The sequence below is a fragment of the Glossina fuscipes genome, unplaced genomic scaffold (genome assembly GCF_014805625.2).
Source record: "Glossina fuscipes isolate IAEA_lab_2018 unplaced genomic scaffold, Yale_Gfus_2 263, whole genome shotgun sequence".
Lineage (NCBI taxonomy): Eukaryota > Metazoa > Arthropoda > Insecta > Diptera > Glossinidae > Glossina > Glossina fuscipes.
In genome coordinates this window covers 125,652-139,862 of record NW_023998606.1, presented here as the reverse complement: position 1 = coordinate 139,862, position 14,211 = coordinate 125,652, and the positions used below count along the sequence as shown (strand labels likewise).

General features: G+C 34.7%; 1 protein-coding gene and 1 long non-coding RNA gene across 2 annotated transcripts; one reads left to right on the top strand and one right to left on the bottom strand.

The window, feature by feature from the left end:
* Window positions 1-208: 208 nt before the first annotated feature.
* LOC119642874 lies at window positions 209-1,886 on the bottom strand. The gene is made up of 4 exons (XR_005248155.1): window positions 1,553-1,886; window positions 1,210-1,277; window positions 1,093-1,142; window positions 209-1,033 (listed from the first exon to the last, which is right to left on the bottom strand). It is a non-coding gene; the product is annotated as an uncharacterized LOC119642874 (long non-coding RNA).
* A 1,121-nt stretch (window positions 1,887-3,007) lies between these two features.
* Window positions 3,008-6,139, top strand: LOC119642873 (protein arginine N-methyltransferase 5). Its single transcript, XM_038042176.1, has 7 exons — window positions 3,008-3,400; window positions 3,456-3,745; window positions 3,804-4,248; window positions 4,299-4,464; window positions 4,645-4,807; window positions 4,862-5,406; window positions 5,652-6,139. The coding sequence occupies exons 1-7, from the start codon at window positions 3,294-3,296 to the stop codon at window positions 5,805-5,807; spliced, it is 1,872 nt and encodes a 623-aa protein (XP_037898104.1). The 5' UTR covers window positions 3,008-3,293; the 3' UTR covers window positions 5,808-6,139.
* The last annotated feature ends 8,072 nt before the right edge of the window (window positions 6,140-14,211 follow it).

Below are 14,211 nucleotides of genomic sequence, written 5' to 3'. Positions count from 1 at the left end.
GAAAGCGCCCATGAAATAAAGATGCTTTGGGCTATTTAGAAGTCAGCAAGCTGGCGAGTGGCGAAGTCTGCTGCTTCTGTACCTCTAATTAAGGATGATGTCATGGAAAAGTTTGATCTCCAGAGGTACATTGGAAAAAAGTTAAAAAGAAAATTATAGAAGGAAATCTACCAAATCATCAACACTACTCTTCTATTAACCCTCAATTATTTCCACGTTTACATTCAACAAATATTAAGAAAGTCAAGATCAAAACATTTTCGATAATTCGCCTTGGTTATGCAGTGGCAACTCACCAATGGTTCTTAAGGAAGTCTCCGTGTTCTGTTTGAAATTGTGAACAAATTCTCGCAAGAAAGCACATGCTTTGTGTGTTTGTTAATTTTTCCTTTATTAGCAGTATTGCATTTGGAACTTACCTAATGGAAATCCTCAAATCGGCTACATAACGCAATATCTGAGTTATGATATTTACATTGGCTGAAATGCACATTGTAATCAATAAATATATGATAATCAAAGTCTTCCACAAATGCAACGAAAAGTAACTTTCAGATAGGCGATTACCTTGCAGTTTTGTTTTTACTTTCGTGGTCATGTCAGAAAGTGTTATAACATAAAAGTAAACGCATGTGTACATTGATCAGAAAAAGGATGATAAGAGCAATGGACTAATTATGGGAAACTATTCTGATACAAAAAGTGTTTGCGAAAATGTTAATCAGTGACTAGTAAGAAATTACGGCTAAAATCGATGGTGTTGACATTCCTCTACAAAAAATAACAATTTTTCATTTATTTTTATGGACTTATTCAGCGTAAACCATGGAGAGAAAGAAAGCGGTTTTCCACACCACCCATGAGGTACCGTCGTAGGCGCATTGCCAATTTGTTTTGAATGGCTGGCTCCCCTGTAGGCCTACTCCATTAAAAACTTAATTTAAAACTATAATAATATATACAATAAAAGCCGCGCTAATATATACATACATAGTAATACATAAGGAGCGCTGCTGTGCCGGTGTGTTGATATCTGCAAAAGAAAAATATTGCGGTTATTGAATTTTATATATAAACATGACCACAATTCACCAAGGAAGTATCGCTGAAGCGATAGTGCAGGTATATGCTTGTTTTTTAATCTAAAATGACATAAAAACAAATGAATTATTTATACATAATAATAACAAAGAGTAAATGCAATCTTACTTTTGACATCTAGCGAATCTCCATCTATATGAGGCGATGAGCGGAGAGTTGGACTTAATTTTTCTTAACTAAAATAGAAAAAATAAATAAGTAATATATAAAAACATTTTTATAATAAAAATTAAAAAACTATTTTTTAATTGATTTTCTTTTACATTAGAAATCTATCTCTACCGTGTATAAAAGTTTTAGAAAGAGAACTCTAATGGAGCAATAACCCAGTTTTTAGTTAACTGGATTTCATTTGAAAGGCGTACTATGAGAACATTTGGTTTAGAGTTATGTATGGTGTTCGAAAATTTGACGTTTGTTTGTTTACAATCAATAATAAAATCATACAAACCTAAAATTATGTAAAACTGTTGAGGATGCACACGGCCTGTTTTTTAGAAATATCCGTTTATTTATAAGTAACTTTTATTTTTTTATTAGACATTTATTTTGCTTTCATTGATAACAAAATTATATTATATTTATTCCGTTCACTAAAATTGTGAGGTACTCATACTCTCAACTTGCGGGCTTTCCTTAATTTCTCCAGATGGCGGTTAAGTATTAATGGTAAGGTAGTCAACCTTTTTGCTGTGCATCTGCTTTATTGGCTTGGATTTTGCTTCAATATTGCCTTTAAGAAGTTGTCGCCAAACTCAGGTGGTCGCTCCGCCCACAGTCATATCTGCAGAATGGAATTATACAAACTAATTTTTAACGCAAGCATTACATGTCGAATATGTACTTTTTGACTTCATTTCAGAGGTTAAGAAAAACAATTGAATGTAACATGCACCACATAAAAAAGTTGACAGAAGCCTAACGGAATCCTTATTTATATAGTGAAAACAAAAACTCGTTTGTTTCCGAGTCTTCTAATCGGTAAATAGGAAATAGGTTATGACGCGAGCTTAAATTAATGCAATACCAGTTTACCTACAAAAAGTATATAATATTTTAAAATGAATTGCAACTCAATTTTAGCTTTCTATTACACAAATAAAAGCCAACTTTTTAATTTTCAAAAACATGTTAACAACATTTTAACTTTTTTTGGTTTTGTTTCGTAAAATGGATTAGACCAGTGTACGACAAGGACAATATATCTAATATACTAATGAATTTTTATTATTTGTTGCTCCGTGACGCTTTATCAACGATAGCAACGCTATATGATGATGTATGGAAAAATTGTTAATAAACACAATTACAAGCTTTGGCGGATTAAGAATATTAATTCGACAATTGGAGTAAAAACAAACAAAAACAGAGCTGATTTGCACACATTCACAAATTTAACATCTTTTTTCTGTTTTTCAGTAAACAATTTTGTTTGCAATTTATTTTTTTTCAATATATGGTTGTTTTCTTTTGTAAATTCAGCTTTAAACAACCAATATTAATGCAAAGCGACATCAGTTTTGCTTACGCCGGTTTTGACAATTCTGAGAGAGCGTTTCTCGCATCTTTTGTGCATACATATAGCTAAAAAGATTGAAACTCGAAAATAACACCATACATAATCAGTGCCATGGTAGGACAAAGAATTCCATATTATGGTAGACATTGGTAAAAACTCAACAAAATATTTGGGATCCAAATATAGTTAATGGATTTTTGTCCACCAACGTTTGCAAAATTATCATATTTATTTATGAATACGAACATTTTTCATTTAGACCATTGCGAACTGGAACCCAAGTAGGTTGTTCTTCACAAACATAAGTTTGTATTTTCTTTATATTCTTTCTACCACTCACATTCAGAAAAGTTTTGAGTATTTTTCGATTGAAATGCTTTCACAATATATCAGTGATATTGTATTGATAAAATTTATAAATCGACAGTCGTGCATCAAAATTTATATATGTGAGGCAACACACATATGAAGTTATTAAAAAATTCAAATTAATAATGGCCACTCTGATATTTGTTTGTAAGAGGAATATGAAACAATATTGAATTCTCCCGAAAAAGAGCCAGGAATTTGTTTGCACTGTTCATTCATTTCCTTTAATACGTTGTACTAGCGAACTGTGTTTTTATTGTTGAAGATTCCGTAGTTGTTTTGAGAAGCGCAGTAATTTTCTAAAATGCCCTATTTATGCTTAATGCAAGAAGGCAATGCTAATTTGTCGCGTTTAATTGAAAGAGCCAATTTGAATGGATTTAATGTAATAGCGGCACCCTTAAACGCCATGTGAGTATGGATTGATGCATATATTTTGTAAAGCTCTCTAAAATGAAAAAATTAGGGAAATTCCTCTAGAATTTCAAAAAGAACCTATGAACAAAGCGGATTCTAAGTTTACTTACGGTGATTTACTGTTAACTGCTGATCAATGGAATACAAAAACGATACTCATGCTGTCTGAGCTCATGGATTGCGATTCCATAGATCCTGTAGTAAGAAAAAATTCGGAAGAAATTCTAAAGAGAGACATATCGTGGGCAGAACATTTACAGTATGGCGGCTACATACTCATAAAATTAAGGCGTGCCAAAAATTTGAATTTAGCACGTGTGATCACGCAGCAAATTAAAGGTTTGAAAAGGAAGTAATTTTTTCGAGCTGTAAACCCATAATTTCTATGAGGTTATAGGTGTTCTCTTGGTACAAGTGCCGTTATATAATGCACCCGCAGCCCATGCAGTGTGGCGTCGCGATCTCAGTGAGGAAGAGGTATTGGATTTGGAACAACAAGATACATGGCAGTGGTGGAACCGTTTTCGTCGTGCAGCCGACTTTAATTCTAAAATGAAGGTGGTACTGGAATTTAATGAAGTTGAACGGCCTAGTTTAGATATCGTACGCCGTTGGGTCGGAGAACCACTGGAAGCTGTTATTATACCATCGAATTTGTTTATACGCAATAGGCAAAAATATCCTGTATTACCGAAAGCATGGCAGCAAGTTTTAAAATGTGTTTTACAAGCACATGCTAATATTGTAGTCGCAACTGACGCTAATGATAATAGTCTAAAACTCTATTCAGATTACTTACAAAATTTCCGGGATATTCATAAGGACGCGCACTCTTTAGAAAGGTAGAGATAAGTATTTTATAAATATATTCCGCAGTTAAGAATTTTTGCAGTTTCGAGGACGTCTTGGAGATACCTCTGCAACCACTATATGATAATCTAGATTGTTATACGTATGAGATATTTGAAAGGGATCCAGTTAAATATAAAATGTACCAAGATGCAATAGCTGCAGCACTAATCGATCGTGTGTCCGATTCCGAAATCCCGGATAAATTGGTGAGTTCTTATTGTGACAAATATTGCTATAACAAATAGGAACAAGCCTGCAGAGAACTGTAGTGTTGCACTTGCTCTAAACGAATACCTGTTATACTAAAAAAAAAAAACAAAAAAAAAGGACATCAAATTTTTCTACCTAAATGAATCTTGGCTAATTACATTATTATATATATGCAGACAGTGATAATGGTTTTAGGAGCTGGAAGGGGGCCTTTGGTTCGTTCTGCTTTAAACGCTGCTGAGAATACTAAACGCAAAATTCGCGTTTATATTATTGAAAAGAACCCTAATGCCATAAGGACACTCTCAGCTATGGTGGACGAGTTATGGTCCACCAAAGGTAATTTAATAATTTCGTGAAGCAATGGGATGCTTATTTGTCGGATCCTTACAGACGTTCATCTCTTCTCAAAGGACATGCGTGAATTTTCTCCACCGGAACAAGCTGATATTTTAGTCTCCGAGTTGTTGGGTTCCTTTGGAGACAATGAATTATCTCCTGAGTGTTTAGATTGTGCTCAACGTTTACTCAAAACCGATGGTATCAGTATACCATGCAAATCTATTTCATATATCAATCCAATCATGTCATCAAAATTGTATAATGCTGTACGTCAAGTGCGGAGCGAGTCATTTGCTCGTGACAAACAGGCAACATATTTAACGCATGCTGAAAGCGGTTATGTCGTGCTATTAAAAAGCATCTACAACATCGGGGTGCCGCAATCTTTATTTGAGTTTGTACATCCCAATCGTGATCCGATCATCGATAATAGCCGCTATAAAATATTGAACTTTCCGGTGGAAGCAGATTGCATTTTGACTGGAATAGCTGGATATTTCGAGTCGACTTTATATAGTGATATAAAAATAAGCATAAATCCGTCTACACACACACATGGATTGGTATCGTGGTTTCCTATGTATTTTCCTTTCACGGTGAGTTTAAAATTAAGAAAGAAGCTAACGGTCCTTTTAGGATACCTTCAATTACGTCAGTCTGAATTAAAGTAAATTAACCACGTAAAATGAACACGATAAAGTTGACACCTTGTGCTGATTTAATGCTTTATGAGATCTACGCCTATATCTACGTGAGAACAATAGTGAATGTATTATGAGTCTTTTTATTGGTGGTGAATATGTAAATATATTATTAAATTATTAAAATTTTATTTTTTAAGGAGCCTCTGGAAGTTATAAAGGGACAAATCATTAAAATTCATTTCTGGCGCTGTGTTTCGAAAAAGAAGGTCTGGTATGAGTGGTGCTTGACTTCTCCTTCTACTACCCATATTCATAACTTAGGTGGTCGTTCCTGCCATATTTATTGCACTTAAGTTGATATAATTTAAATATGTACTTATAGTATAGCATGCACACTACCTCATTTGCTTAATATAATCTTTAATGTAATTTTATGGCGTATAACCAAAACGCTTTTTCCGTAACTTTCTGAATACGCAACTACAATTATTATGTACAGTAAAAGTTCTTTATTCGCGCTTCCTTCATGCGCGTTTTCACTATTCGCGGATTAAAAAAATGCGAAATTTCTTTATTCGCGGATTAATCAAGGCTTTTACATTAGACGATTATCTATTTTATTATATTAGACGAACCTTCAAAATCATATTGGATAATATGGAATGTAATCCTGGTACGAATGTTATGGAACGCAGGAAGAAATTTGACATAGTGAAATGTGTCGTAAACATAAAAGAATCATTGGAAGAACTGAAGCCACCCACATTGAAGTCATGCTGGAAAAAACCGTGGCCTGCTGTGACTGCGGGAAATCTGTGCAAGTTCAAACTTTTACTGCAAACATAGGAGAAATCGCGAATGGAATAGGACGAGATGGGTTTGAATAGGTAGAATCAAGTGACATTCAGGAATTGCTTGAATCGCAAGATGAAGATTTGACTAAAACCGACTTGGAGGAAATGTTAAATTCACAGCCCATTGAAGAAGAGGCTTCAACAAGCACTGGAAATGTGACATTTAATTTGAAAAGTTTTAGTGAAGGCTTAAGAATGGCAAATGAACTTCGCGATTTGTTTATGAACGTTGATCCGTCTATGAAACGAAGCCTTATTGCTGATGCGATTGCTGCTTGTCAGTCAACAAAAAGAGGAGAAGTGCAAGCCAAGAGTAAGAGTATATAAAATTTTTGTTTTCGGTTTTCAAAAACGAAAGGCAAACGTAAAAAAAATTTATGTTTTGTCCCTTTTGTCATATCGATACAGGTCTCAACTAAAAAAAAGTAAACAAGTTAAAAAAGAAATATTTACAATAATTGAAGTTCATTGATATGAGAGTATTGCGAACTTCGACCTTTCGTACTAAAACACGTAATCTTCATATTTTGTCGTGCAGATGGTGGAAACTATAAATTGAGTGTAGATTAAGAAAAATGCTAGGAGAGATTATAGGTCAGAGTTTGCTTTGGGCAATTTCTAGTTTTTTAGTAAAGGACCGAATGGAAGAAGCATAAAAGATGAAGGAATGAAATATAGTTTTGATGGTCACATTTGTGTGAACCACACGATCCTAGAGAGATGTTAAAGCGTATGTATTTCAAAAAGCTTTCTATGATTCCAACAATTTCGTGCCAAACCGAACCGAAAGCAGCGTTGATGTTGAGCAAAACCATTGCATTAAAATTTCCGGAATTAAAGTTTGATTTAACAAAATGACGAGTTTTGAAAGTCGATGTATAGTACTATAGTGTTGCATTTCTTTCTAAATCCAAAATGGTGCAAAGGAAGGATATTTCTGTCATCGATGAAGGAATCTGTCGGTCTGTATAATGAGGAGCATTTTCTTAGCCTATTTGGTTAGGAATTGGAATTATTCTAGAAGTTTTCCATTTTCGCGGGAAGTATTACAAGTTAAGAACCGTTTATGATACCTATTAAATAGTCGACTCTACGCGACTGTTTTTTGAAGATTTTATAATGTCAGCGATTTGTTCGCTCTTAATAAAATAAATAGCTGGTGGCGTAGGATTTCATCAAGCATGTCGAAGTTAACCAATCTTAACCATATCAAAGCTTAGCAAAATTAAGCATTGTTAAGCATAAATAAAAAGCATTTTTGATAAATTGTTACATGAAGAACCTTTGTTTTATTGAGTATTATAAGTAGAAAGTTTTACATATTGTACATATGTATAAGTCAATTTTTGTACTACTTCATTATTATATGGCGTTTGGAAACTCTGCGCGCGCGGTGTAGTCGTCTTGATTTTTTCTGCAATTAATATTTTAATTTCTTTTTGAATTTTTTGGCTATTTTTCATTGTGTCTAAATTTGTAAAAATCTTTAGAATAAAGTGAGTGAATTTAAAGTAAAGAAATTATATTGTCTTTACGCTTTGCTTTTTCTTCTCACTTCTTGGTGTTTGCAGTTTTGTTTTGCTTTCGCTCTCTTGTTATAGTGCCAGCGGAACGGAGAAGTTTGGTTAATTTGTTGACAGTTTATGTGTTGTGGATCTTTTTGCATATTGTTCTTCTTTTTCTTCATAATTCACTTCTGCCGTTTTCGACTGGGCATAGATTATTTATATACACCATGTCATGCGAAAACAGGCCCAATATCTGAAAAATTCATCTCGTGTGGGCTTTGTGATCGTTTTTGCCATGCAAAGTATGCCGGTATTATCGGCCGCGCTGGTGAAGCAGGACATACACTTCTACAAATTGTTCACGAAGACGAAAAATTATTTCTCTGAATTGAGTAAAAATCTCGGCTCCTTAGGGGGGAAATTTGAGATAATTAAGACTAGGTTTGATGAGTGTCGTTTTATTGAGCACTTATCTTCTTCCTCAGCTAGCAAAGTTACAACTCGTAGAGTAGCGTGTGGTACGTCACCTCAGTGTGCTCTTAAGCCCGATTCGTTGGTGCATGTTAGCGATTCCTCAAAGTGTACAAAGAAGGTTAGCTTTTCTGCTATTGTTGAGTCGGCCGTTAACAAAAAGGTTGCAAATAAGCCGGGAAGTCGTTTGTGGTTTGAGCTGTACTGAAGTGGCAAGGGTATCCCCTCCCATTGGCGGCACTCAATCTACTCAGGCGTCATCGCCTAAAACTAATAATGAGAATAGTAAATCGTCCTCTCCCCCCGGCTGTTCGAAAGTAAGCGTTGGTCTCCAAAGTGTGCATGTCGCACAAGCTGCTCGTGCAAGTGTGGTTATCCCTTCTATATTCTCCCCAACTCAAAACTCTCCAGCCGTGAACCCTACTCTTCCTAGTAGTAATAACATTTGCTTGATGACAGTTCCTCCCAGAAAGGCAATATTTGTGTCAAGATTAGCACTTGATACATCTGTCGTCTTAGCATTTTCAAATTGGCTCTTTCTCAATCTAGAGCAATCTCATCTTTTGAAATGTTACTTCCGACTGAAAACATTGATATGTTGTTAAATAAACCATGGTGGCCAGTTGGATCCTTAATTAAGGAATTTATCTCTCGTGATTGACCCCGTAATACTAATGCAGTAGTCCTTTCCCCTTCAAAAAACGAAATATTCTTCAGGCTCATTATCTCTCATTTATGAAAATGTTAGGGGTATAAATTCAAAAATTCGTTCTGCTCTCCTAAATTCAGTGAGCACTGGCTTTCACTTAAACTTGGTTACATTCGTGGGAACTTTTCCATAATTCGTTTCAGGTTTTAGAAATGAACGATTGTATCGCAATGGGGGTGGTGTTGTAATTGCGATATCTGCGGCAGTCCCCTCCTATTCAATTGAATTTCCCGCTACCACCGACGTTGAATTTATCGCTATTCAAACGAAATTTCTAATAAACACTTATATATGACCTGATCTCCCAAATTCTAATAATTCCATATGTAAGAAATAGGCCGCCGTTATTTGCGAAGTGGCCAAGCAATACTGATATAATCATTGCGCTAGGTGACTTCAATTTGCCTCAAGTCGCTTGGTGTTACAGTGATAGTTTTGGCTGTTTGATTCCTACTTCAACATCTGATAGAGCTGTTGTGTTCTTTAATGATCATAATTTAGTTCAATAAAACGGTACCCCTAATTGCAATGGTAGATTGCTTGATCTTTGCTTTGCCAATTTTACTGAAATTTGTGTTAATCCTAAATACTTTTTTAAGCTCTTTAATCCAAAAAAAGATCTCGCATGTTTCTTTTAATGGCTCTGAGTGGGGATGATATTGAGATATCAAATCTCTTTGCGGAATACTTCCGATAACACGTTTTGACTATTCATATGCGGTGTTATCGAAAGGATTTTTAACAAGTTCATGAATTTAGGTCATTTCCCTTTGTGTTGGGAGACTTGTTTCCTTATTCCTATTCTAAAAAGTGGAAGTAGGCAACTTGTAAAGAATTACAGAGGCATTGCCAAATTGAGTGTATTGCCTAAATTATTTGAGCGAATTATGACGCAGCATATGGCCCTTGCCATCCTCTCCAACATGGCTTCCGAAAAGGAAGATCTACGGTCACCAATTTGCTAGAGTTTACTTGTCATGTTTTCAAGGCTTTTTCTAGTGGCTCTCGCACTGATGTCATATACACTGATTTTGGAAAAGCGTTTGATTTGGTTAACCATAAACTACTCATCTTTAAACTCCAAGCCTCTGGCTTTCCTTTCTTTTTATTGAAATTGTTAAGCTCTTATCTGCACACTAGAACATTCAGGGTTTTGTTTAAATTCATCACTTCTGATGAATTCCTCGTGATGTCTGGTGTACCTCATGATGATCTCCCATCGGTGATTAAATCCAGCGAGATCTTAATGTATACTGAAGATGTGAAACTGTTTTCTTCCTTATCCGTAGAATTGAAATTACATCAGCTTCAAAGTGACTTGAATAATTTGGTTGCATGGTGCTCTTTGAATCTTCTGAAACTTAATCTAAATAAATGTAAGAAGCTTTGGTGTTCGAGAAGGAATTCATTCATTACTCAGTATTTCATTGATTCCCACAACTTTAAGGACGTCGATTCTTCACAGATTTAGGCGTTCTATTTGACCACAGGTTACGTTTTGACTTGCATATTGAGCTCTCGATAAGCAAAGCTAGGTCCGTGCTTGGTTTTATAAAGAGGTGGTCCAAAGAGCTTGATGATCCCTACATTACGAAAAGGCTTTACATGTGTTTGGTTAGGCCTATACTTGAGTATGCCTCTTTTGTGTGGTCTCCTTCATATAGGTGCTACGTAGATTCAATTGAATCTATTCAAAAGCAATTCTTCAATGCTGTTTGCCCCTCGTTGGGATCCGATTGCCTCTTGAAAATAGGATAAGTAAATAAAGTAAATAAATAATTTTTTTACAAATTCTGTAATTCTGTTATTTTTCTATCCCTTCATTGTTTCATCAAATATGTCGAACTTAACCAATCTTAACCAATCTTAACCATTTCAAGATTTAGCAAAATTAAGCATTGTTAAGCATTGTTATGTATAAATAAAAAGCATTCTTGATAAATTATAATAAGTATATAATTATTATAAGTATAATTTTTATAAGTATTATAAGTCAAAATTTCCACATATTGTACATAGTACATAAGTCAATTTTTGTAGTATTTCATTATTAAATGCTATTATTATATTATTCAAATCTTGTCTTATTTCGTTCTTTTACAAATTTTCTAAATCTGTTATTCTCTTATCTCTTTATTTTGTTGAAGTTTGGTGAGATTTTTTATTCACCATTTTCCTAATTTATTGAAAACAACTCTGTGCTATCTCCGTTCTCCGTACATGATATTTATTGGAAGCAACTCTGTGCTCTCTCCATTGTCCACACATGATATTTTTATTTTAAACGGTGTAAAGGAAAAAACCAGCTAACGGCTTTTTGTGAAATTTCACAAGGACAGGAAAACATTCGGCAAATTGGAAAATTCTTAAATAATAAAAACAGATATAGGAAAAAATTGGAAAAAACTGCATCAAATTATAAATTTGTGTAATATTTTACAAGTTATCGAAGAGGAAGCAGTTTTACCAAAATTAAATAAAAAATTTGTATAATATTTAATAAGTTTTTAAAGAGGAAATAGTTTAACCAAAATTAAATCAAAAATTTGTGTTTAGTAAAATTCGTGTAGTGTTCACTAAATTAAGTTATTGAAATAACATTTGGAATTACGCGTGAATACATTCATATATTTTGGAAAATATTGTATGTATGGAGGCCCATCTGTGTATAGTTCATCTGTTCATGGTGTCTTTACCGGCATTAGCGGCACCTTTCGTTTATCAAGCTCAATATCTATAAAATCTGAGTATTCAAAACGTCAATACAATTGGTGTCCAATAGCTTTTATGGTAATAGGAGGTTCGACAACTAGATATAATAATCGTAGAAATGGACAAGCTGGCAAACGAGATTGGCTTAAATGTGAGAGCGGTCGTCTTGTGACAGATTGCCGGGCAACAGAGACCCAACGAAAAACTTGTAAAGTCCGCGAACAAATTTAGGATAGGGTGTCAATCGGTCTGTTTTTGCCGTAAATGTAGTAATAACGGCATGCTGTTATGCAAAATCGCATGATCACAAAAATAGCGGCTTGCCGCTATGCACAAAGAGATCAAGCGAGCGAAAAATGAAACAATTGGAGAGAAGAGAGCGAGAAAATTATGCTTTAGTTTTCGGGTTTTTTTTTTTGACTACGTCAAAATAATTGACGTTCTGTGTAGTAACAATTTATTAAAAATGAAAAGAAAGGGAAAATTTAATTAAAGATCTTTTTTTGCTTGTAAGTGTTAATAAAAGCATAAGAAATATTAATAAGATAAAGATAATATCTAAGGCACAAAGTGATATTCAGGGTAAGAAAAGAGACGAAATGTAAAGCAGAAAACACGAAAAGGCATTAGAGAAAAACAAATTATAAGCGACAATATTGTTAGAGAGGAAAAGCATATCCATTATGAAACAAAGTTTAATGCAGTATAAGAAAGGTTTTTTGGTAAATTGAGCAAAAAAAAAAAAAATACAGTTCTGCCCCTACGGCAAAGAAAATTGTTCTAGAGGGATCCACGATGAGTATAAAGTGTAAAAGCCAAACTAACTCTAAAAATAGTAACTAATTCCTTAATTTCCTAAGTAAAAAGAATTGTTAACAAAGACCACATGTAGATAATTAATGCTCGAAATATTAGTTTGGGGAAAAAGAAATCCCTTATTTTTATATGAACTTCAGGACTTTATTTAACATGCTTCGGATTGTACGATTTGGGTCAAATATGCACCGTTTTGTTGTATGATTTGTTGCCATTTTAAAGGTAACTTCAAAATGCCTCTCTCATAGAAGTCCTCGTCTCAATTTGCAAAAAACTCTAGTAGTCGATTTTCACAATCCTCCCTAGATTCCAATTTTTTATCATTAAAGAAATTTTGCAATGCAAGAAAAATATGATAATCGCTTGGTGCCAAGTCCGGACTGTATGGCGGATGCATTAAAACTTCCCAACCAAGCTCCCGAAGTTTCTGGCGAGTCACTGTAGATGTGTGTGGCCTAGCGTTGTCCTGGTGGAACACGACACCACTCCTGTTGGCCAATTCTGGCCGTTTCTGGTCAATCACTATCTTCAAACGGTCCAGTTGTTGACAGTAGAGATCAGAATTTAGCGTTTGGCCATATGGAAGCAACTCCCCTTCCAGTCCCACCAAATGCACAGCAAAACCTTCCTGGCCGTTTGAGGTGCTTCACCGCTCTTTGACCACGATCGTTTTCGCACAGGGTTATCGTATGTGATCCATTTCTCGTCTCCAGTCACCATCCGTTTAAGAAATCGGTCTATCTCATTCCGTTTGGCCAAGGCTTCGCAGATGGAAATTCGATCCATCATGTTTTTTTTTGTTAATTGGTGTGGCACCCAAACATCGAACTTCTTTTTGAATCCAGCTTTGTGTAAATGGTTTAAAACTGTTTTATGGTCGATTTTTAGCTCCTGGGCGATGTTACGACTGCTAACATGCCGGTCAACTTCGATCATTTCTCCGATTTTATCGACATTTTCGACGACCAGCCTACCTGTGCGAGGTGCACCTTTAACATCAAAAATTCCTGAACGGAATCTACGAAATCAAAATTGCACATAATTGGCTGTTACAGTATCGGAACCATAAACACCATTCACAATTTTAACCGCCTGGCTTGCATTTTCACTCTTTGTCAAAGAAAAACTGTAAAATGTACCGAATTTTCTCTTTGTTCACTTCCATTTTTAACACGCTGTAACTCACAATTGAATGCACCAAACAAAAAACAGCAAAAGAATTTTTTTACTGTGAAATGTCACCTTTCCAACGAGCATAAATATGAAATTGTTTGATCGATACTTTACGAGAAATCTATCAGTGCAGCCATCTACCGACAAAATAATGGATTTCTTTTTCCCCAAACTAATATATGAAATGTAAAAAGTTAGAGAAGGAAAAAAAAACTTTTAAAACTATTCGATCTAAGTAAATAATAAAGTGTTTGTCAAAGCCTTTTTAAGAAAAACAAAGAAAAAACCTTTACTATTCAAGACATTCTGGTAAAAAGGGCTAATAGCTAAGCCCCTGTTAATGAATTAAAAGTTTGTATTGAGGTGAAATTGCCTGCCTTGGTGTTTTGCAGTTTGGGCTTGTCCTCGATTGAATACAAACGGCATTGGAAGGAAAGTATCGAATAATTTTACTTTTGCGGCTGTTCTCAGGGAGCTAAATGGTCAAAGGAGTAAGTTCATGAGCGCCTCTTCA